The sequence below is a fragment of the Trematosphaeria pertusa genome (assembly GCF_010094035.1).
Source record: "Trematosphaeria pertusa strain CBS 122368 unplaced genomic scaffold BU26scaffold_23, whole genome shotgun sequence".
NCBI lineage: Eukaryota > Fungi > Ascomycota > Dothideomycetes > Pleosporales > Trematosphaeriaceae > Trematosphaeria > Trematosphaeria pertusa.
In genome coordinates, this window is record NW_022987234.1 from 114,696 (window position 1) to 138,056 (window position 23,361).

Consider the following 23,361-nt stretch of genomic DNA (forward strand, 5'->3'; position numbering starts at 1 on the left):
TAATTAGTATTAGCTTAGTAAGCTACTTAAGCTTTAGTAGTAGATTAAGGGGATTGTATAGAGATAAACGCGTCGCGTTTATAATTAATTAATTAATTAGTATCTAGCTATATTAGTACGCGCTGCTTATAGTTAACCTAAATATTAACTTCTTTAAGTAACTTATAACTAATTATTACGTTATAGCGACTAGTGTTATAACATATAAAGTAAGTATAAATTTAGTAGCTTTCTAGTACTAAATTAGCTTTAAAGTATTTGTCTACCTAGCTATTAGGTTGTCTGTTATACCTAGTAAGAGAGATTAGTTCTATACGCAATAGCTTAACGTAGAGGTTTTTTCTAAGAGTTTAAAGGTGCTTTAGGTACACTAAGACGTAACTACCTACTTCTATATTAATTAAGCCTCTAAGCTTAATTATAAGACTATTTACAGATATTTAGTAGAGTAGAGTAAACGTAGAACTACTAAATAGCTTTTTACGCAGGTTTATTACTCTAGTAAGTAGCTCTAGAGAGAAGACTTCTTCTAGAGCTAGGCTTTTTCTAAATTATTAGATTTATATTCTAACGTGTTATTCTTAGGTACTTACAGCTCTATAAGCTCTATAGGCTTCTTCTCTAGATTAACGTTCTTAATAGCTTTCTGCGTAGTAGAGGCTCTAGAGTAATTACGGCTTAGGTAGCTAGGTTAGTAGTATTAAAAATAGGTAGCTAGCTTCTAGGTTACTAGAGCTTTATTAGGTGCTAGAAAACCTAGAAGAGCTAGAGGCGCGCGTTATAGCATTAACGCGATCGCGTTACGCTTTTTAGTCTTTCTAGCGGTAACGCGTGCTTCTTCTAGAGTAAGCTCTTAAGTAAGGTCTTAAGTAAGGTCTATATAGTAATTATAGTTATTAACGTATTAACGTTAGTATATACCTAACTACGTGTACATAGTTTCTAGTAGCTTCTTATAAAATTTCTCTACCTATTAATCTACTAGAAGCTAACGCTCTTATACAAGGCGGAAGAAATTATTCTAGAAGTAGGCGAAATTAGTAGCGCTTTAGCAATAAAGCTTTTAGAAATTACGGTAAGCGTTTAGCCTCTTATATAGGTCTCTATAGCTTCTTTCTAGCTAATTAAGAATATAATTATAAGAAACCGCTACGCCGCTATTCTTAATTATTTATAGTATTACTAATAGAGTCTAGTACGCGTCTTCTTTAGTTCGCGTGCGAATATAGGTAATAATAGTTTTCTTAGTATTCTCTAGCGTATCTCTAGTATACTAATTCTAGTTTACTTAAAGTTTATTATATAAGCTATCTCTCTACTACTTAAAGGTAATACTCTTACTATCTAATAATAATAGTAGATCTAGAAACTTAGTAGAGCGTGTTAATTAGCTCTCTTGCGCTTATAACACTAAAGGCGTAGCTAGCTAGTATATAAAGAAACAAGAACCTAGAATTAAATTCTCTAGTAGTAACGCGCTTAAATCGCGTATAATTAGTGTTGTAAGAAAACGCGTTGCGCGTTAAACTAGCATAGTAGGCTAGTTCTTAGAGTAGGTTAATCGCGCTTATAGTTACTAGATTTTAGCGTTTTTTTTAGCTAGAATAGTAGCTTATGTTAGATTTTTCGCGTATACGTTATCTCTCTTAGTAAGAGTATTAGTAGCAATCTAGTAATACATATAGATTTATTATTTATATACCTATTATATATATAATTAGCTAACTATTTTATTAATAATTTTAGCTAGTGTTTCTAGAAAGAGCTCTTAAAGCTCTTTAGTAGAGGTAGAGAGTGTAAACAAACCTAAGGCTAATAATAGCTCTAGTATTACTAAACTCTAGCGAAGCCTTGCGAGCTTCTAGTTAAAGTTATTGTTCTAATTCTTATTAGTTATCGCGTCGTATTGCTAAACAGAGTTTTTGTAATAGAAATATTAATTAGTATATTCTGCTAGCAGGTTCGCTGCTCTAGATTTAAGAACTGTTAGGGTAAAGAGGTATTATAGAGCTAAGGTTCTACCTTAGAATTAGCTTCGCAAGGGTTCTCCTATAGTGTTTAGATTTGTTTAGCTTTTTAATTAAGAAAGAAGCGAAGAGAGAAGGTATTTAGCTACTAGTAGAGCAGCAGGTTGTTAGTTCTGCTAGCGGAGCAGAGAATTATCGATTTTTCATAATTCGTAAAGGGGGGGGAGAGGGTTTCCGTACGTAGAAGTTCTATAGAAGTCCTCTCGTACACAGAGCTCTTAATAGCTCTCTTCGGCTCGGTGCTAGTATCTTTCTACCGCTAACTAGATCCGCTAGTAGGTCTTATGCAGCGCTAAGGGGTAAGCGACTAGGCTCTTGTAGCTCTAATCCTTGGTATAGCCGTTAGTAAACGCTTCTTAATAAGGCTACTTAGTTTAGCTAGATATTGTGCCGCCGTCTTTGGCTAAAGAGGTATTAACCTTTAGATAATATAAGGGCTAGGTTCGCGGTCTCTACTGCTATAAGCGTCTCTAAACACCTAGCTAGGTAAGTTAGCTATAGGTAGTACTATCTCTACAAGCTGTAAGAATAAGAGGTGCTAGCAGAGTAGGTTAGGTTAAATTCAGCTATCTAAAGGTAAGAAGTAGAAGAAAGGCTCTAAGAGGCTCTATATACAGAGGTGCTAAGCGCTAAGGCGCTAGGCTAGGTTACGTAATAGGATTACGTAACCCGAGGTTATATAACCTAAGGTAAATTCTAAACTAGACTATTATATATATAAAGTTATATATTATAAGACTATATATACTATAAGTCTTCTATATATTTAGAAGTAATAATTTTAAAATAGTTTTAGTATCTTTCTATCTTTCTATACTATACTACTAAAAAGGCTTTACTTTTAAATAACTACTTAAAGCTACTATATTATTAGTTAATAAGCTCTATATAGTTAAAACTAACTATAATATATTAAATAATAAGTTTATATAGCTAGATTAACTATATATATATATAGTTAGAAGAAGAAAGCTTTAAGAAGAAATTTTTCTAACTTCTATCTCTTATTACGATATACTTAGAAGAGCTAGCGCTATAGAAGTTTTTTAGAACTCTTTATTAAGTTATATACACTATATACTATAAGTTTTATAGATTATTATAGAGATATAATACTACTAACTAGAAGTAAACTAGATTTTTCTTAAAAGTTACTTAAATATGTATAGCTTTTTAATTACGTAATATATCTTAGTGCAACTTTAATGTAAGGTGTAATATGCTATAGAGAATATATACATAAATTTTTATATAAAAATATTAAGGTTTCGCTTAGTTATTTAAGAAAAACGGGTTAATTTTCGTTGATTTTCCTTGCCAAGAAATCGTGGGGCGTTCGGTGGTGTGGGGCGTTCGGTAGTAAAGTACGTTAAGTAAAACCTTAATATTTTTCTATAAAATTATAAAAATATATAGAACTATACTATATATACCTTCTATTAAATTTATACTATATATTTTCTATTAGGTAAGCTTAAGATAAGCCTTTTTCTAAAAGTAGCTATTTTTAGAGTTTAAATCTTATAAGTACTAGTAGACCTTTATAATAATCTATAAAACTTTAAAGATATATTATATATTATAGTATAAAGCCTTCTAAAAAGTTTAGTAGTCTAGAACTATATAGCTATAAAGATATTAAAGAAAGAATCTAAAAAGTATCTAATTTTTTTTTATTCTACTAACTTATCTTTTTCTAATTATAATTAAGTTCTACTATTATCTATATACTTACTTCGTTATATAGTAATAGTTTATAAAGTTTTATAGTCTAATATATTATATTTATATAGATATTTTATAAAGTAAGTTAATATACTTATAGTAAAACTTTTATCTTAAATAGTTATTATATTAACTATAAAGTAAGTATAACTTTATATATAGCTTTTATTATAGTAATAGAATAAGATATAAAGATAATATAGTTTATTTATTAGTAATATCTATCTATTTCTAGAAGAAACCTCTAGACTTCTTATTAGAGACTCTTTAAGCTAATATCTCTAGTATTACTAAGCTAAACACTACTAAACTTTATAGACAGCTTTATACTATAGTATATAATATATCTTTAAAGTTTTATAGATTATTATAAAGGTCTACTAGTACTTATAAGGTTTAAACTCTAAGAATAGCTACTTTTAGAAAAAGGCCTATCTTAAGCTTACCTAATAGAAAATATATAGTATAAATTTAATAGAACATATATATAGTATAGTTCTATATATATTTAAAATTTTTATAGAAAAATATTAAGGTTTTGCTTAGTTATTTAAGAAAATTCTTTTAATTTTCCTAGCTTAGCATTTTTAGGGCGTTTGTTTGTGTAGGGTATTTGTTTATAAAGTACGTTAGCCTTACTAAGTTCTACTTATAGAGAACCTAGCCTTTATTAGAAAGAAGTAAGACTAACTTTAATAGCTTCTTTAATAACTATACTACCTAGCTTATCTATAATAGAAGGCTAATAAATAGTTTACTAGAGGCTTATTAAAATACTATAATATTCTTATAATAATCTAGAGAATCTATAATAATAATATAGGCTATATAGAGTAATCTAGTATAGAGAAATAGTAGTAGCTATAACAAAAGTAAGAAATAGAAAGTAATAGATAGATTAGTAGTAATAATCTATAGTTAATTTAACACGGTAAAACCTTAATGCGTAGGACTTCTTAGAGTCTTATTATAAAGTTGTTCTACTGGCTCCTTATCACGAAGCGGGAGCGGCAGCAGAGGAAGGTATTTACTTACTAAATTGCGCACTGTTCTCTAACTAGGCTGTGAACACACCTAACTCGCAAGTTCTACTACACCTAGCGAGGGCCGCGAGGGCACGAAGATGGCCGTCCTGCTTTGGCCGTCCTGCTTTCTAACGGCAACGAGTTTGCCAGCATGGAAGTGATTATGGTCTAAGCTTTAAACTGGGAGGGCTTATTCTCGAACGAGCTTCTTAACAAAGGATACGCTTATTGCTGCGTTAGTAACGCTGTTTTGAACATATAGCGCCCTGTCAACTTGCGGCATATCTTTAGAAACGGCTCGTCACCTATTAATCCGACTCCGCTATGCTCTTCTCCGTCGGGGGAGGTTTGGCAGGTTATTTGCAACATGCAGTGTCTAGTACAGCGTTTTTTTCTCGTCTGACCGCATGCTTGGTGAAGACGTGACGCCATAGTATTGAAAACCCACCAATGCAAACAGGAACTAGATCTTCGAATCAGTGCCAGCATCCACCGTTCCCTAGATAATACCCTCAACCAACCCTCGAATATGATGCGAAGTTGGAGGATCTCCAGGAGCTTAAGGAACTTCCGCAATATAAGATTGTCACCCTCACTTCATCCACGTGATGTCTTCTATCTGAGCTATCCAAACATCAAGCTCGCATCTACCCCTCCAGCCAGGCCAGCACTTTCTTAGAAATCTCGCATAGATATGGTGCAATGGACGTATCTTCCGCTTTGTGAGCTCTCCATTCCGCTGCCCATGAGCTTGGACCCATAACAGTACGTATTCTCTCTCCACTGCGTTTTCGCCAGACCAATAGCTTCGTCATGGGCGTAGCATCTCTCAGCTGGTGGTACCCGCCTGTGCGGTGGCGCCCTCTCTTTCCTCAAACTGCTCCCGCGCTCTCGTGGTCCCGACTCTTTGATGGTACATCTCCCCTCTCCATCGCGCTTCTGCTCAGCTCGTGGCTAACAAACGCATTGCAGGCGCGGCGGCGATGTGGAGTAAAACGGCGTCGCCACCAGCTCCTGCTTGTTAAGTGGTTTGGGTTTTTGGGTTAGGCTTCCGCAGTTAAGGCTCCTTAGCTTCATCATTGTTTGTATCTTTTGAATCTTCCTTCGCTCCTCAGGTTCCCATGAAACCAACAAGTCCTTCCCAGGGTTAAAGATGTGAACGCTGGTACCATCGGTATAATATGTGCGATTAAAACAGGGGGAGGTGCCTGCAGGCTAAAGGTGGTGGAAAGAGTGTTTGGCGCATTGAACAGTGGGCTTACACAAAAGATGCGAATTGTGTTAGAAGTCATCCAAGGTTCCCAATCCCGGTGCCCGATAAGTCCTAACCACCTCATCATCGGCGCACCGCTTCATCTTTGAGCGTTCATCTCTGATTTTTTTCTATGTCTTGCTAATGGGCACTCTTGTCACCCTTCCTTGGGCCTGGATTGGGTCGACTATTACGCCGCAGGCCTTCTCCATCCCCAGACCATTAATTCACCATTATCGATGGGTCAAAAAGCAATGCCGTCATAAACGTTTAGCTGCCACAAGCTTGTTCTAAATTTGTAAGCATGCACGGAACGCGTATATATCTCGACTAGGCTTGCACGATGGATAACACCCATCTCAATTTCTCCAAGACCTCGCGGTATTACCTCCCGAGCAGCCGGCTTTTGCGAGCATCGTTGTTTCCTCTTTCTGGGTAAGTGGGACATTTCTTCCCTCCACTGCCAAGCGTCCTGATAGGATTCCCGGCTAATCGCGCTACCTTCTCAAGGAGCCAACCCTATTGAGTGCCGCACTAGCACTTACGCCGTGCACATCTGCCACCTCAGCACACACACATAAGCCATATTGTGAGGCATGATCATGCATGCAAGATACAACATAACCCAAAGCCCATACTTGATCTCTGCGAGAAGCTTCTACTTCTACGAAGATGCCTCTAAGTGGTGGACTGGGAGTGGAAAGAGACTCCGTTTTATACCTCTGGGCCTCGCGCGCAGCGTTCATGGCTGTCCGCCCTCACTGATGGCAGCCCTTTTGCTGGTGTTGTTTGCGCCCTTTTCGATGACCATCGTCGTTGTTGAGGAGCGTTCTGGGGCTCCTTTTTCGTTGGCAGCTTCGTGCCATGGTTCGCGGTGGGCTACGCCCTCATCCGCGCCTGAACCGTTCTTTTCTGTCGACTCATGCCACCTGCCCGTGGTTCTGCGATACCCTGTTCCCTTCTCTTAATTTTGGCGTCTTTTAAGTCCTTTTGTGCGTAGGCGTAGTCAGCATAACCTCTATAGGTTGGTGACTTAAAACGAGAGAAATCAATCAATCAATCAAGATGCCTCTAACGCCCAAGAGTGTAGACCCTTGTGTATGGATAAGCGGTGTAGCGGGGGAGGCAGTGATACATGACAGGGGTGGGAAGGTGGTGCATATACACACCACCCAAAACCTATTCCATTTCTATGCACCCTTTTGGGCTCCGCACTCAAACCACTTCCTCAACCAGTGAGCCAGATATACGGCATCTCCTATCCCTTCTTCTTGGCAAAAGCAAACCCTATCCCGCGATCGTGTGCGGGAGCGCGGGATAGGAACCGGCTGGCGGGTAGCTAGGCATGTAAACGTACGAACAAGCAAACGAACGACTTTTCCAATAAGGCACCTCCACCTTCTTGCTCCACTGTGTGCCATAGCCCCATTTCCGCCTTCGAAATAGCTCCCAAAACGCCATCTAAAACGATGCCTTGTAAGGAAAATAGATATTTAGGTCTTCTTTCAGCAGAATTAACGGCTAAACGCACGACCACACAAATGAATGAACAAACAAACGAACAAATTTGCTAATAAGGCTCTCCGAAGGTACATGCTTTTTGGCTTTCTTTTGTAGAAGATTTAGTTTCGTGATACTGTGCGGGGTAGGCTTGGCTGAGGCTGGTTGCAATAGGCGACAGGCTGGAGTATTAGGATCTAGATCACAGCACTGCACTGCTTGTGTTCTGGATAGGAGGAAGTGAGCGAATTGGATCGAATTGAAGTGCTCAAACCATAGGTTTATGGATAGACAGTGCGAAACAGACAATATTTCTCCTACATATTATATGCTGCTCGCAAGCGGGGTGGACTCGGCATGGGCTGTCAGAAAGGGGATGGTGTAGCCCAGAGCCATAGGACTACATCGCACAAAGTGGCTGGGCTCCTTTACCTGGGGCAGTAAGGAGGCTAGAGGAAGATATAGAATGCTGGCTCAGTACACCAAACTACTGGATGGAATTGCTTTGGAGGCATGCAATTGGGCCAAGGTAGGGTAGCTCCCAGTAATGTGATGGGTGGGAGGAGTAATGCAGTAAGGAGTTATAAGTCGCACAGTGCGGCTTCTCGTGCGCGTATTGCGAGGAGGGATTCACACTCGCCAGCCTCTCTAAGAGCTAGCCAATCCCGCCTTTCGTTCCGATCCGTTCCGCCCGTTCCAACTCAGAACAATCTTTTATCTCGTTTATACGTCTTGCAATTGTTATCCATCAGAATAGCACGCACCATTCTCCCTTGGGCACACGAGGGCCACTGAACCATGGCAGTTTGCTTCCCTTTTAGGCCTTTCTACTTATACGCGTCTGCTGGACAGGTCCTTAGTAATAGAGAGGTGACATTGCTTCTAGAGCAGGCAAATGGGATGGGTGCTATATGAGGATGTGTGAGCCTATACTCCCCAGAAGCGCTTTGCATAGTAGACAGCGTTGTTGTAGTGCCTATTTCTTATATAACCTCTCCTTTTCATCCTACTTCTTTCTGTTCAAATATACATTCTTATTCCTCCGCAAACTATCTATCATCCCACAATGCTTCGGCTCTTAATGGCCATCCACAATACCATATCTGCTAACCCGCGCTTCGGGGCATTCTTTCTCAAGGCTGCGTCAGATACACTCGTTGCGCTTATCTGCTGGGTATACTTCCCACGTCCCGTCATCTGGTTTCTACTCTAGACGTAGGCGACCAAAATCACGGGGCTGCAGGCCAGCAGTAACGCAGTAATCATCATGGGACAAGGCGGGTATTCAAGTCCGGCACAAACTCAACTCAACGGCTACTCTACTACTCCTCAACAGAACTGCAATACAGCTGCACAAGACACCAATATAGGCTGGGATATCTGCGAGGTTACCAAAAAGGATGCGACTCAACTCAACCTTAGCAAAGCAATACGATTCTGCTCAACCCTAATTTAGGGCGCGACCCAGACTTGCGACCACGTGGCGGATTCCAATCACTCATCCCATCGCAGTTCTCTTTACTTGCCCAATACGTCTATAGCTTGCGGATTTGCCATCGCCTGCGCGGGGAGTAGCACAGAACATGTCAGTGTTCCTGCAAAGCGCAAGTGGAACTCCATGGATGTGGAGCTTATATAGTGGATGGAGCGGAAGGGCATGGTGGGGAGAGCTAAGGAGCTAGAAGAGCGATTTGAAGGTGTAGACGTAAGTGCGCCATTGGTCCAAGAAAATAGGGTCCATTCGCCAGCAGTGTCGGTAGTCCAGGAGGGAGAAGGGTAGGTGGACACTGGGCGCGAATGTTTGAGCATTTCTTTGAGTATTTGTGATATCTAACGGATCTGGCTGCGTATGGCCGATTAATGGCAGCAGATAGGATGAAGTTAATAGGCAGCCAGCGCATTTTCACGGTTCCCCTTTCGCACCACTTCTACACACGACACGCACACAATATATTATAACTAAGTTATACAGGTACCTACGAACTAGTAGTAACGAAGAAACTCCACTAGACCAAGTCCATGTATATGCAATACTCTCCATGGTTGAGCTCGATTCTTTGCGGAAGGGCGTGCTAAAATCTGCGCAGGCCGGTCTGGTGTATGCGCACATGTTTCGAGGGAAACAATGCAAGGACTGTAGTAACACGCTGTATTCTTGGATAGAAAGTGTTACAATAGTAAGACTACGAACTGCCTAAACTATAAGGAAGCGTTGCAACTTCGAAAAAGGTGTGTTACCCGCTAAGGAAGATTTGTACGAAGGCTGGGTCAGCGAAGTGTCTGCAACGATCCTGGAGATCAAAGGCCGATGCGAGACGAGAGGCTGTTTAGCTGATTCACTCACCCATGGGCTTTTCTAGATTACCCCTAGCATTGACGCCGCATCGTTACAACTTACCTACTAATAGGCTCCCTACGGTTAACATTTACGTTAGACGTCTTCTGTTGAGACAAGGGAAAAAGAGGACAGGTGAATGCTCATCTTTTCTTTCCTTGAGGGTTCCGCCAAATTCCCAGTGCCCAAAAAGGCTGTGCCGAAGAAGTGCTCTCCCGGCGTTGGGGTGCTAAACGACGCAGCCGCACGGCGCCGTTAAACGTCGACAGCGTCACGAGCATGTACACCAGTTATGGTTGCCCGGATTTAGTGAGGGTTTGTGACCGAGATAGTATAGTATATCCAAATTGGACCAGCAAACTTAAACATGTTGTTTAAGTAGAGAATTCCAAGCGTGTTTCACAAGTTCTACTGCAGCTATGATCCCCTCTGCCTAGTCGATAAGAGAGGTGACAACCGTCATCGTTAGCACCTACTTGGGTCTCTCGTCCAGTCTACTGCACGCGCAGTGCTAAGCGACTCGTCTTTGCAACATCGCCTTCGTACCATATCCCTTCTCTTCCCCACCACCTCCTAGGATATCTTTTTCATACCAACGTCGTACAAATCGCTGAGCAATAGCGTGCTTGGCTTGATGGAGGAATTTGAATAACTCTCGAGAGTAAGAGAAAAGGTTTCTCTATAGAGGTTGAGTGAGAAGAAGGTGAACATTAGGGAGAAGTATTGGATCAACGCAAGTGGTTCGAGTAGTCTGAGCACCGCTCCGACAAGTCCGCTGCGCCGTGTCGGGCGGCCTAGACTGTGCAATGTATCAGGGCGAGATCTAACGAAGTTATGGCGGATGGAGATGAGGATCCTTATAGCAAGCACGGTAATCAAATAGGTGAGAGAATCACAGTGCGTCGGATTGCACAAGTGGCTTTCCCTAGATGAACGGCGGCGCAGCTACTTAGAGTGACAAATATACGAGGAGAGTTATCACATTCAATATTGCTTTGACTACCTGAGGCGCCTCCAAAACCCGACCCAGGACCCCGCATGCAAGCGGGAGCAAGCAGGGTGGGCGAGCTCGAGGAATCAAGCACATTGTATCGGGTGCAAGTGGAAATTCGTCCATTATGCAGACGGAACGACAGCCGACTCCATGCCAGGTAGGGAAGGGTCGTCATTGCCAATTCATGGCTCCGAACACCAGGGCATAGATGCCGAACATCACTATCGTGAGCGTCACTTTGACGCACGCTTGTCTTATTGCATTACAAAGCACCGAAACCACGCTCAGCGGTCTCGCGCAAGAAACAGGGAGAGGCGACCGCGCGCAGTGAGTGCGACTCTTCCCAACAACTCTTCCTAAACGTCCAGATGCTAGCTATTCTTTATTTCCTCCTCTTTCGGGTGAAGTCATTACTAACGCGCTTCGACAATGCTTTAGCTCGTTTTCTACAGTATTAGGAGAGAAGTTCTGCACCATGCCCTAGGAATGCTAAGCAAAGGAGCGGCTTACCCAAATGGACTGCTGCCAACGCGACCAACTAGCGACACCGAACGTGAGAGTCGCCGGCATGGGTTAGGTGCTCTCTTGCTGCATAAGTAAGCTCCTTCGGTGTCGCGAGTTGGCGACGCTGCGGAGGGCGTTACATTGGACTGACTATCTTGAATGAGTAAAACTTGCAGAAAGCTACCAGGAAAGATTTACACATCGTGTCTAAGACTCGGACTGCGATTCCCGGTGACAAGTATGGCCAGCAACATGTAATATCGGCATCCCGAAGAGGATTTGCGGAGATAATGGCTGCATATTGTTGGTGATGAAGTATAAAAGTTTCTTCCACTATTTCGCGCCACTGTTAGCAAGCAGACCATGACTGACTAATGGTAGAAGCGCTGAAAGCACGAATGTTTCGAGACACTTTGTTCACAAAAATGCGGCCTTCTAAAGCCCTATGGCATGTGGTATAACTTTATTAACATGACTGGTAGCTGCCACGATGCGTCTGCATGTACCTCCGGTCTTTACCGCTGGATCCCCCATGTGTACTGGGCCTGCGTTTACCGGATGGTTAACTAGGATTGAAACCAGCTTAGCGAGGGCGAGAAAAATTATACGTTAATTATGGCACCCTAGGGCAGCGATAAAATGCCAGCTGCAAACCCACCTGCGCTAGCGAGACTGGGATGCGTCCTTTACCAAATGAAATAGCTGTGGAGATGAGGTGAACTGATTGGTGACCCAACACCTAGTTTACGAGACCTGCATTGGTAAGCACAAGACCGGAACAGGCACGAGAGTAGAGAGCTGGGAACGAAATAGCCGCGCCGACTTTAACCAACACCTGGATTCTAGAAGAGAGTGGCTGCGTGGTCATCACATTGAGGCGACTCCTATTATTCAGAAGTCTTCGTCATTGCCGCCCCAAGCCATCGAACATCGTATCACCGTCCAATCAATACACCACAATCCGGGATTTGTACCAGACCTCCTTGCGCGAGAGGGTTCAACGAAAACTTGGCTATGACCAATGTGGACTATTGGACCAGTAGTGGCTAGCACCCTCGCGTGGAGGAACTCGACAACTGTCGCCCTTGTGAAGGAGTCCTTTAAGGAAGACCATCACGCACACGATAGCGATCTCAGCCAGGAACAAGATAAGGGGCAGGTAGGCGAGCTGTCCTCTATAAAGATCTATGCTTAATACTAACTATAGCGACACTAGGTGCGTAATGTGCAACATGCCATTGACTACGATTACGCATATCATCCAGCTAAGCGGAAGCTAATCAACATAGAGGTGTCTAATAATGTAAAGATGCTTGGAACGCACTCTAGATCTACAGCGCCGGGACTAGGTGTATCCTATCTATCATGATGCTTATTTCTACAAAGCTGGTCGTCTAGCTAACTGTCACCATGGGCAGGGACACCCTACAAACCTAACCAAGGACACCATGGTGAGCATTATTACAACGACAGTCACTGATACAGAGAAGCTCAGGAAGCTCATGATAGCCACCAATACGTAGATTGTCACATACTGGATGATATGTTCTGTCGAGCTCGTCCTCGAAACGATATTGTGTTGTGGGCGTGAAACAGAATGCCGATAGATGCGCGCGCCCAATGGAGGCAGGGACCAGGGGCGGTTATGTTAGTCACAAACCACGAGTACTCGCGCTAAGCGCGCAGCGAGCGCAAGCAACTATCTAAGGCTAGTCTGCAGATCACTCCTACTCTAGATATTCTCTTCGATGTCGACATTTCGTGTGCGGCATCACCCCCATGAGCTAATTCATTGCCGATGCCCACCAAAAACACCTTCATCGCCAACGTACATGAAAAGCTACTAATTATTTTAAATAGCGTATATCTAAGTGTTTCAAGATATAGCATGTACAGTTTTATATTTTAGCTGTTTACATTTAGATCTATATAGTAAACTGTGGTTGAACATTATCTATATGGCATTGGCAATGAATTAGCTCAGGGGGGTGGCATCCTACGGGTGAGATTATCCCATTTGTTACTTCCCAGTTTGCTCCATTATACTACGTCGTTGGGAGGAGATAGTGCCTTTTCCAACCTTTTATCACCGCCATGAATATCCATGGCTTGATAGCAAAAGGCATTAATCCAACTGTCAGAACGCGCACGATGCAGAGAAAGCGGTTAAGCGCGGCAGCACTGGGAGAGGGCGAATACTAGAAAGAAGGGTCCCTGTAGAAACCGCAAGCACGTGGACCAGTGATCGAAGATTTTGAGCCACGTCGGGGCCCGGAAACGCGGATTCGACCCGTTGCCAACCGGATTTCCCGCCAATGTGATCTGGCTGCTATGGTGCTGCGGTACCCTAGGCCTACTCTATCTGAATGTTACAATTATGAATGGTAAGGTGCTCGAGAATATGTGGTGTTTCCAACGGGTCTCTGGCTTCAAGCTCCGGGTCTTAAAGGCAATACGCCAGGCTTCGTGCTTGTGATGCCTTCGCCAACTATGTCAGCGCTACTGGTACCCTCAAGTTCTGAGTGAGATAGGGAATGGCCTGCATCCTCGCCATGACAAAGGCTGGAATGCCATAGATCTTGACTCTCAATCTGAAGATGACTTGAATCTGAGTCGCAGGGGAATGGGGAGGGGCTGCTCTGGGTCTGCTGTCCTGTCCGTTCAGCCTGACGGCTACGAGAGGCCTTCATAGGAATAGCGGAATGGTGATCTTCTATTAATCCATGGTGCGAGACTGTACTGAGGAGTCTACCGCAGTTCCAGGGCCAGGGAGGGGTGGGGAGAGGAATGAGAGCATTTGTGGTTGTGCTGAATTGTGAGCCGCCGTCATCGCCTATAGGATTGCCCATTATCCGCAGGAGTCGTTAAGAAAGGAGTGTCGGTTGGGATCTGGACCGCGGCTTCCAGGGCAAGTCGACGCATACGTCGTTTGCGCACACGAGCTATAAGAGACACCATCCGATGCGGGAGTCTATCCCACGACTATGGAGTGAATGGGTTGGTTAGTCGCTGGATATTCTCTCATAAATAGCATTGACCAACTTGTGTTGACTGAAATGTAAGGCTCGGGACCCTGGAGCTGGCTGTAATAAATCTAGACCTTCTTGTTTGAAGTAATAGATTATTCCCCAAACATAGCCTCCCTATCGTCAGAAGGAGTATCTGCGGCCCTGCTTGGGTTTTTAATTTAGCAGCATGAAAGCTTTGTGCGCATTGATACCTAGTATCCATGTAAAGAAGCTATGTCTTTTTTCGCAGTCTACTCTGCATTAGAGGGGGGTGGAGGGGAAAAGAAAAGAATAGAGGGAAAAGAAGAAAAGTATTAAAAACGAGGGCGTAGTGAACATGCAACCTTGCCAACCCACATTACTTCCAAGAAACCAACCAGGAAACAGATATTCGCCATTACCGCTACCACCAACCAACGAAAAGCCTCCCAACCCTGGTCCGTGATCTCTCCGTGATAGACATGAAGGCAACGCACCGCCACGGAAGCATCGTCGAAGCTTATCAGCATCAGTCAATACCCCGGAACGCGAATCGAAGCTGTCCATCCGTCGTTAAGCCCAGTGGCTACCGCTGCAGCCCGTGCGTGCAATAGGCTGATAGCAGCACAGGTCATGCTCACCGTGCGCGAGACGATGTGTGCAGTATAGCCAACGGCCCATGCAGTGCGGTAGAGGAGGGTGAGGTTGGCAGATAATGGGTGCATGGATAGGGTGGGGCTGTTGAGCAAGGCGATGGTGGTGATAGAGAGGAAGAGAAGGAAGAAGGCCTTGATGAGGTAATTCGGGGGCATTATGGAGATAAGAGGAGCGACTATATAGGATGCCAGATGATTGAGGCTGAAGTGAGGAGTTGATGAACAGGATAGTGGGGTCTTAAGTGCCAGAGATAAAGAAAGTTGGATGGATGTAGATCCCGATGCAGAGTCTAAGGCAGCGAGATGTATGCTTCACCAGCAGTCTCTCCCACTGCGAACTTGCAGACCTGTCGAAACCCAGCGGGGGCAATCCTTGCGATGTAGAAACAAGTAGAAAAGTCGCCCTTTATATGCATTCGAAAAATGCTGCCCTCAAAATTAACCGTGCCAGAATCCATGGCAGATTAAATGAGAAATATCCCCAACAAAGAAAAACTGCATCAAAAAAGCGGGTATGATCTTAATTTAGGGGGCGGCGACGGTTTACCTCTGTTTGGTCTCAAGACAGGGGGCTTCACGGTGGCATTTTGTTGCCAGATATGGTGACTACTTCACGTGACCTGGTCATGTATATATATAGCCATATTTTTCGTATTCTCAATCAATCAACTCATGTCTCAATACTCTGCAATTCTCCCAATACATTTAGATGCGGGTGGCCGTTTGCTTCCCGCAAGAGACAAGGGATGAGGACGCCACATTCCTACCATTTGCGCCACTCCAATTTCGGTTACAAGAAAGAAAGAGAAGGAAGGAATGTTAGGGAAGAGTGGGAGCCGATTTGGGAGCAGCTGGGTCCACTCATTTGGATGACTGGAATGAGGGTGATGAATTAACATTTCCCTTACCAGCCCTGGTCGAATAACGCCAGTTTCTCTGAAAGCTCAGGGTTACGTAGAGCATGCGATGCACATGATAGCCGCCAAACCACTGTTCCTCCAACATTACGCTAGTGTGCTCTCTAAAATCGCTCCTCTAGTAAGGCCATCATAGCCGGGTCAGGAGGGATGTCCAGCGGTGAATGTCGAGCGGTGAGATCCATTCAGTGACAGATGCTGGTGCTCCAGGAGAGGGCGTATAAGATCTAGCTCCGGCTGCAGCTGCAATCGTACTTGGATGAAGGAGTTCGACATTGTAGTTTAACTTGCTAGCATCCTGGGCTGGATTATACCACTTGCTCTTTCTCTATCTAAGCACCCTTGACTACACCGTTTGCGGTGGCGTTTCCATGCCTAGTGCGTCGACTTTGGAGCTTAGCGATAGAATCTGTGGTAACTACATCTTGGTGGCAGTCACGGTTAGGTGAGCGGAAAGACAAGTAGAGCCGCGCACATAATCCTTATAGAGCTAATATACTGAGCAGTTACTCAGGCGAAGGCATTGCTCGATATGTCGCTTTATCAGTAGCTTGTGGGTATACGTTGGTTGGATGTATCCCGCCAGCTCGCCGCACCACGAGTCGAGAAGCATTCAATGTGGAGGGAAACTGACCGCAGAGTTTCCTTGGTTGCCTCGTTTTGCGTATTCTTTCCTACCGGTTCCTTTTCGCCAGGTGACTTTATTCCAATGATTTTTCAAGCCAGAGAAGCTCCCGGGTCAGGCGGAAAGGCTAGCTTTATGGACAGGCGACGCTGAACTTGTTCCAGATAGGTGTTCATACGTTACGCGGTTTCGGGTCATGCGCGTAGAGCACACCTCAGCTCGGCGTCCTCGAAATTCGCCAAGTTATGGGTCACCGAAAACCTGACGTAGCTCTTCTCAATAACCCGTTAGAGTCTCGTGTCCGCAGAAAGAGCACTGCGAAGCCCGTGAGACGCGCGGGGCCAACAACGATGTGCAATAACCCCCAGGATACCTGGTTCCCTGGTGGATACCGGTCCAGTTCAACGACTCCTTTGTTCTTCCGAGCTTGGACCGCAAGCGATTGGGATATCTAAAGCCGCCTCACCTAAACGTACCTTACGCCGATGCGATGGGTCTATACGCTGAGTGCCGTTGCTAAGTAAGACTGTAGGGATTAGGGACGGCTATCGCGACGTAGCTCTCCCGGCACACGGAGCAGCAAGTATCCCCCAGTTATTCATCTTCGGAGTCTGGCTTTCCATATCCCCACTCACCCTCCTCACTCTTCCCATTTCGACCCTTATCTCTTTACTTCATCCATTCTTTGCCCTATAAGCTCGTTATTCGTTCTTCGCAGGCCCTTTGTTACTAAATAGCTCTACGCTGGTTTCTACGTTCGTTTGCTTCGTCGTCTTTATAGAACTGCTGCTTGCTATTCCTTCTACTGTCTTTCCCTTCCAGGACGCATTCACCGTCCTCGCCCTAAACACCCTGTCCACTACACCCTGCCATTTACCACGCTTTTGCCAGCACCATCATGAGCCCAGTGTGAATTTTAAGATGCCAACCCCAATCTCTGGCTCAGTGCCTCTGTGTATTCCTTCTGCGCCGGCACCTGGTCCTGTTGGCCAAATTTCGGCCATTGATCCGGCACCACAGCTACATGCAGGGCATAACCTTAGAAGTAAGCAGGCCAAAAGAAGAAGTTTTCGGGGAAACGAGGAAGCTTTTCCAGACTGAGCGAGCGTCGTACGAGAAGATTTGTTGTCGCTCAAGCATAATAGAAGTATATGAAGATTCTACAATGAAAGATGTACTCGCATCGGCCTCGACCCGCTCTGCAGGCGCCTCCACAAGGTGCCAGAGGAGTACTAGGGTTGCTGCTCCGGCGGGGTAGGTAAATTCGTGCTGGCGCGGACCTGCAAGTGGAGCTCGATAAGATGATGGCAGAGGGTCAGACCATGTCAGCCTTCTTGAGCATGCAGCCTTTGTCTTCGTTGTCCTCTCTGATGGAGAGCGGGAGTGGAACGGGCAGGAGTAATGAGCCGAAAGATGCCAGCCCAGCTAGTTCCATACTGAGGGCATACGACAATCGGTTTTCGGCGCGCCATTTAGCCCTGTGAGAGCTTTCCCTGCAAGGCGGTGGTCTATGACGCCTTCGCCTTCGCCTTCGCCTTTCGCGGCTGGCGGTGATTGTTACATCAGGAGTGGAGTGTTCTTCGAGCTGGAGCTTTTAATTAGACTCTTTTGTTACCACCTAGGTCGAACTCTCAGTCGTCGTCTACAGGAGAGAAAGAGAGTGCGCCACAGGATGGTGTTGAGCCTTTGAGGTCACCATCATCCACTTCGCGCATGTCGTTTAGCAGCAAGGCAGGACTGACATTTGGTTCACGCATGGGAACTTGGGCCCCATCGAGAGGCGGAGTGTCTTCCGGACCCACGGGACCTTCAAACGTCCTCGGTGCTGCACTCGTCATGGTTCAGCACACGTGAAGAGCAACGTACACCTTGGAGGCTATAAACGTCTTCCAGATACGTGAGTTAAGCTTACCTGCCCACTCTAGCTTCGGCTTCCCGCTCATCGTTCAGCACATGTGAAGGTCGATGTATGCCCAAGTGAGGTCAAGCGGCTTCTGGATTCTTCTTACATCCAGATTCGCGCCTGTTCTGGCTTAGGATACGTCCTTTCGGGCCAAAGCCGTCGCTACTCCGCGTTCGTAGCACCCAACAGGAACGCGGGATGTCTCCCACGCCCTCCGACGACGTCGCCATGGTACAGGACTCGTGGAACGCGGGCGTCGAAACCAGAACTGTAAAAGTAGTCGAGCTATCCGCCCCATCGTCACTCACTCTAGGGCCGAGACTGTTGTTCTGACAACTAAGCATCTTCCATTTCGGCACTAGAAGGATATAGTATCGCAGTACAAGACTTCGTGAGGACCTTCGATAAAGCCGAGCCGTCCTGCCAACTGCGAGTGGTTGCGGACTTGGCGGAGCCGCCAACTACGCTGGGCCCTCGAGATATATCTATTTCGCAATATGTACCGAGAGGGCCATTTGGGATTACTTCTACTAGTTAAGTTTGTCCGCGGTGGTCTCCTTCAGACCCTTCTTCACCAAATATATTAGATTCTTGGTGGCCGCCCTCTTCGCCTCCTTCTCCCTGCCCACTGGGAAGGGCGGTTGAGCAGGCTCTAGGTCAAGACGTCGTTCCTCAGCCTCCTCCTCAACCTCCCTCTCCATTTCCACCTCATCCTCTTCAACTCCTCTCCTAGCCCCCCTAGGAAGGACAGTCAGGATACGTCCATACCTCGATGCGGAAGGGCATGAGCAGCTTCCGAAATGGCACCGTCGTAGCTCTCTCTCCCCGAAGCCTCCCCATCTTTTCGCCCCCCGAGATGGAAAAACCAGAACCAGGGTAAGGAAGCTTTTGCTGAGTCCTTGAATACCCAGCTGCCGGCTATCGACTGGTAGTTCTGTGCCCCTTGCTAGGCGATAGATGGGAGCTAGAGGGGTATGCTTGCTCGGTTAGAGCCGCTACTGAACATGTGTTCGAGAGTGATGTCCTGAACTATCGGTTCGCTGGAGAAGTCACAGATTCACAGGGTACGTGTGAGATCGATATATTGACGCGGCTGTTCTGCGGCGAAGTCGAAAAAATGAATCGCGAAATGAGATAACATGCACCACATACCACTGCGGATCGCAAACTGGCAGGACAAAGCCCTTATCACCCAACGCGCGTAGCCTCGCCTGGCTGAGACTAAGATCTGCAGGATTAGCACTGACCATAGATTGGGCGTTTTCAAAAGCTGCTTGCTTAACATTTGTCCATATGCTCACGTCGACGAACCAGGTACAAAACAAAGTGATTATGGTAAGCTAAGTACCTGTAGGAATGTTCGGACGCTACGAGGAGAAGGGGTATCGTTTGCTATAGATTGCTTGCCTGAATGTTAACCCTCCTAATTCTTCTTCTTCGCCTACGCTGGCAAGCAGGCACTCCAGAATCCGCACACGAGCGCCCGGGCTTGCCATCCGCTACGTCCCCCATACAGCCGCTAGCGACGGCGTTCCTATCGACACACATTAGACCAACCGACGCATCCTAAACGCCTACAACCGCCCACTCCAGCCGCACCCCTGTCTACGAGCCACACTCCCATCCATGAACCATAAAGATCCGCCATTAACAATTAGGAATCGCCCCTCATGCCATACGCCGAAGATATAATCCCTGAACTCTAGGTTTACTCTGATTAATACATGATAGTTGTCGACGTCTGCTACGCATCTGGCTACAACGCCATTGATGGCAAATAGCTTTACTCTATGGACAGATCTCTAGGATTGAATCCATGCTACATCTCCGTCGTTGGTTTAAGACGACCCTTAGACCTTAATCCTACGTACAGAGACACCGGCTTCAAGGCGCGCAAAGGCTCGAGCATATGTGCTGAGTCATGCTGAAGTATCCGCATGCATGCTGAAGGATACACGGGCGTACTGTAGTATTCTCAAGCGTGCTCACGGGTTCGCGCCCCTTTTACTATGGCTTCTACATCATAGAGTTCGCCCAACTGTCTCGTAATCCTGGAAAGTTTCTGGGAATGACCTGCCCCTTCCTTTTTCTACTCCAGTGCTGAGCAGTTGTCAAGGAGGACTGGATGCGTTTAAGCCTTGCTATTACAGGTTCGCGTGCGCCGTGAATGTCAGTGAGGTATTAAAGTCGCTTGTCACGTTCCAGGGAACTGTTGCGCACAGAGACAAGGGAGGTTGTGGGAGTATCAATACCGGCGCCATCACCAAAGGGTACGCGGAGGTGGGGGCGGTGCTGTTAGAGGAGGTAGAAAAGGAGGAATGGAACGTTGCTCAGCTTGATATTGTAGTGTTAGCTAAGACGGGGTCGAGGCCATTGTGGCAGCTGGCAGTGAACATGGAAACGGCGTCTTCTCGGCTTTCACGTTGTTAATAATGGAGATGAGATGTAGACTTCACAGAAGATGTTTGTCTCAAAGAAGCGCTTAGTCAGCGAAGTCGAGCTACATTTTGCCCACATCTTGGACAGGTTCATGGCTCAAATGCCCCCAGCTATAAAGGAGCCATCGGTGAGCAGGCGCAGGGCAGGACTGGTGGCTAGCGGCACTGGCCTATTGTAAAGTGGCCGGAGCCTGCACAGTCTCGCTAAAGACAGGCACTGGTCACATGTTAGACGAAGGTGTTTGGTATCTATATGTTCGTGTCGTTTGCGTATTAATTCGACTCCCTCACTACACTCCGTCTCATCTGCTCGACTGACCTTTGTGCTACTACTGCGAGCGGGACTCTCGACGTGGTTCTGAAAGAGCGTTGCTAGCTTCTTGCTCAGATTATCAGGAGCCAGTGCGATGCTCTGTGTACCCGCGTGGGCACTCTGTCCTAACGTGGCGATAGCCTCCCCAACGGAACCGCTTCTTTGTGCACGGATATAGAGCTTCTGTGACCTTGGTACACTACGTTCTCTCGACGCGCTCTGAGCTAGCGTATATAAACAACCTTTGACGAGTTGGTGCCAACGAGTTCGCCGTTGATCCTTAGTGGCTGCTACTATGGGTTTAATAATCTCTAGGGGAGTCTCTAATTGACCAAAGCCATGCGCAAGTGCGTATGTCGGAGTGGAGCGAGAATCCCGCGAGGCGGCGTTACGACCCCGAAGACATGCTCGCTTTCGAAGCAGACCGTGGGATGAATCGGATATGTCACGAGCCCAGCATGGAACCATGTATAAAGACTAGGAGGGCCTCAGAGTCTTCAGCTCAAACTAAACCCCGTAGAAGTAGCGCGTATAGCTAAGGGACCTAGCCTAGCCAAAACGAACAAAGGGTAAGGCGACGGCGAGGCCGTAGAGGTTGTCTCAGTAACAGGTCGCCTCTTTCTTTACCTTATGCCGACCCGAAAGACTCCCCTTAGGGACTCGCGAGGCGCGTCTAGTCCCTATTCGCATCACAGCTCGACTTTTAACAGTGATTTGGTGCAGCATAGCCTGCTGAGTTAATTCAGGCACGCTCTCGCTCCTCATCGGAAGCTCAACGGATCACGTTGTCCAGTTCGACCCTTCTCGCGATCGCCGGAAAGTCCACCCACCATGGACCAGGTAGCAAGACCGTAAGAAGCGGCGCGCGCAGTGAGGCCAATAAAGTACGAGAAGCCGGTTTGATCCCTGGAAGCTGAATGAGACTAGCTACAAGCTCGGCGCCTAGGTGCGCCGATAGCCCGCGAGACGCCGTGAAGGCCACGTCGTACACAAGGGTAATCAATAGACAAACGTGACCCTTGATGTAAGGCACCTGTGCTAAGCGAAACTAAGCTGAACTCCCTGAGGAAGCGAGTAATGCAAGGAAAGCGGATTGAATGGGATGCTAAGAGCGTGGAGCGTCGGGGATAGCGTCAAGTTACCTATAGATTCGTTACGGGTTCCTGTACGCTCGTCACGATCCAGAACCACGACGAGAGAGGGATCTGGTGGGACGCCATCAAGGGGGGCGCGCTCTGTCCCTCGGCGTGCCTGCGGGCTGAGGCTCTGCGTAGTGCAGTCATCGGAGTCTAGTCATTGGAGTCCATTAAGGCTCAACACAATAACTTTTTAAAGGGTGACGAGCCAGCCCTAGATCGCGTTCAAGCGCTAGCGGCCCGCTCCAGCTACCCGCCCTTGAGTAGCTCGCGGCTCGGGGAGCAGGACAATTTGCACGGGGATCGAGAGAGCGCTGCTGCTTGTGGCTCTTGAGCTTCGTTGGCTCTATACTTGTCGACGGCCTCGAGGCCGCTCCCGCCTTTCAACCTATCCCCACTAACAGACTTCCTGCTAAACGCCGTCTTCCGCAGCGATGGATACTTAGGAACTGGTATTAGGCTTGGTTAACAGGGCGAGTTACAAGAGGATAGTAATCTTTATATTACTCTACTCTACGTCTCTAGACACAGAACGCTGGAAACGAAAGCTCTAAGAAATTGCCTAATAACATACGTGACCAGACAACTTTTCCTGTGCTTTTGAAGGGGGTGTTACTAACCTTATTAGAACTGAGGAAATTTGATGGAAGTTAGACTAGTTAATGCTCCGGGAGTCACGCTTTTCGGTCGTAAGTGTAACACATGGCAGTCGCGCTAGTTGCTACGAGCCTTCTTAACATCGACATCATACCGTCTCCGCGTTGGAGCATCGCCCAGCTCTGTGAGTCGCATCCTGTTACTGCCCTTTCTTCGCTCCAAGCAAAGACATCGGAAGGCGAATAGAATCTTTGGTGCGGCTGTGGAGCAGTGATTGATATACGCATGGAGAAGGCCTCAAGTCATTCGCTTTTGGGACGGAGACAGCGCCGGGCACTGGAGCATCTGCGGATAGGGCCGCACTGGGTGAGTGTTTAACGGTTCGCGATAGAAGGGCCGAATAGGGCGGAACAACGGAAAGAGAGCC

The 23,361-nt window shown here is 46.2% G+C and overlaps 2 protein-coding genes across 2 annotated transcripts; one reads left to right on the forward strand and one right to left on the reverse strand.

Annotated features, from left to right (window-relative positions):
• Nucleotides 1-12,383: 12,383 nt before the first annotated feature.
• Nucleotides 12,384-12,885, forward strand: BU26DRAFT_571662 (uncharacterized protein; the record flags this gene model as incomplete). Its single annotated transcript, XM_033834168.1, has 3 exons — nt 12,384-12,521; nt 12,579-12,665; nt 12,781-12,885. The coding sequence occupies 3 exons, from the start codon at nt 12,384-12,386 to the stop codon at nt 12,883-12,885; spliced, it is 330 nt and encodes a 109-aa protein (XP_033676510.1).
• Nucleotides 12,886-18,980: 6,095 nt separating this feature from the next.
• Nucleotides 18,981-19,700, reverse strand: BU26DRAFT_511299 (uncharacterized protein; the record flags this gene model as incomplete). The annotated part of the gene is made up of 3 exons (XM_033827288.1): nt 18,981-19,188; nt 19,219-19,368; nt 19,603-19,700. 3 exons carry the CDS (start codon nt 19,698-19,700, stop codon nt 18,981-18,983), a joined length of 456 nt encoding a protein of 151 aa, XP_033676511.1.
• Between the last annotated feature and the right edge of the window lie 3,661 nt (nt 19,701-23,361).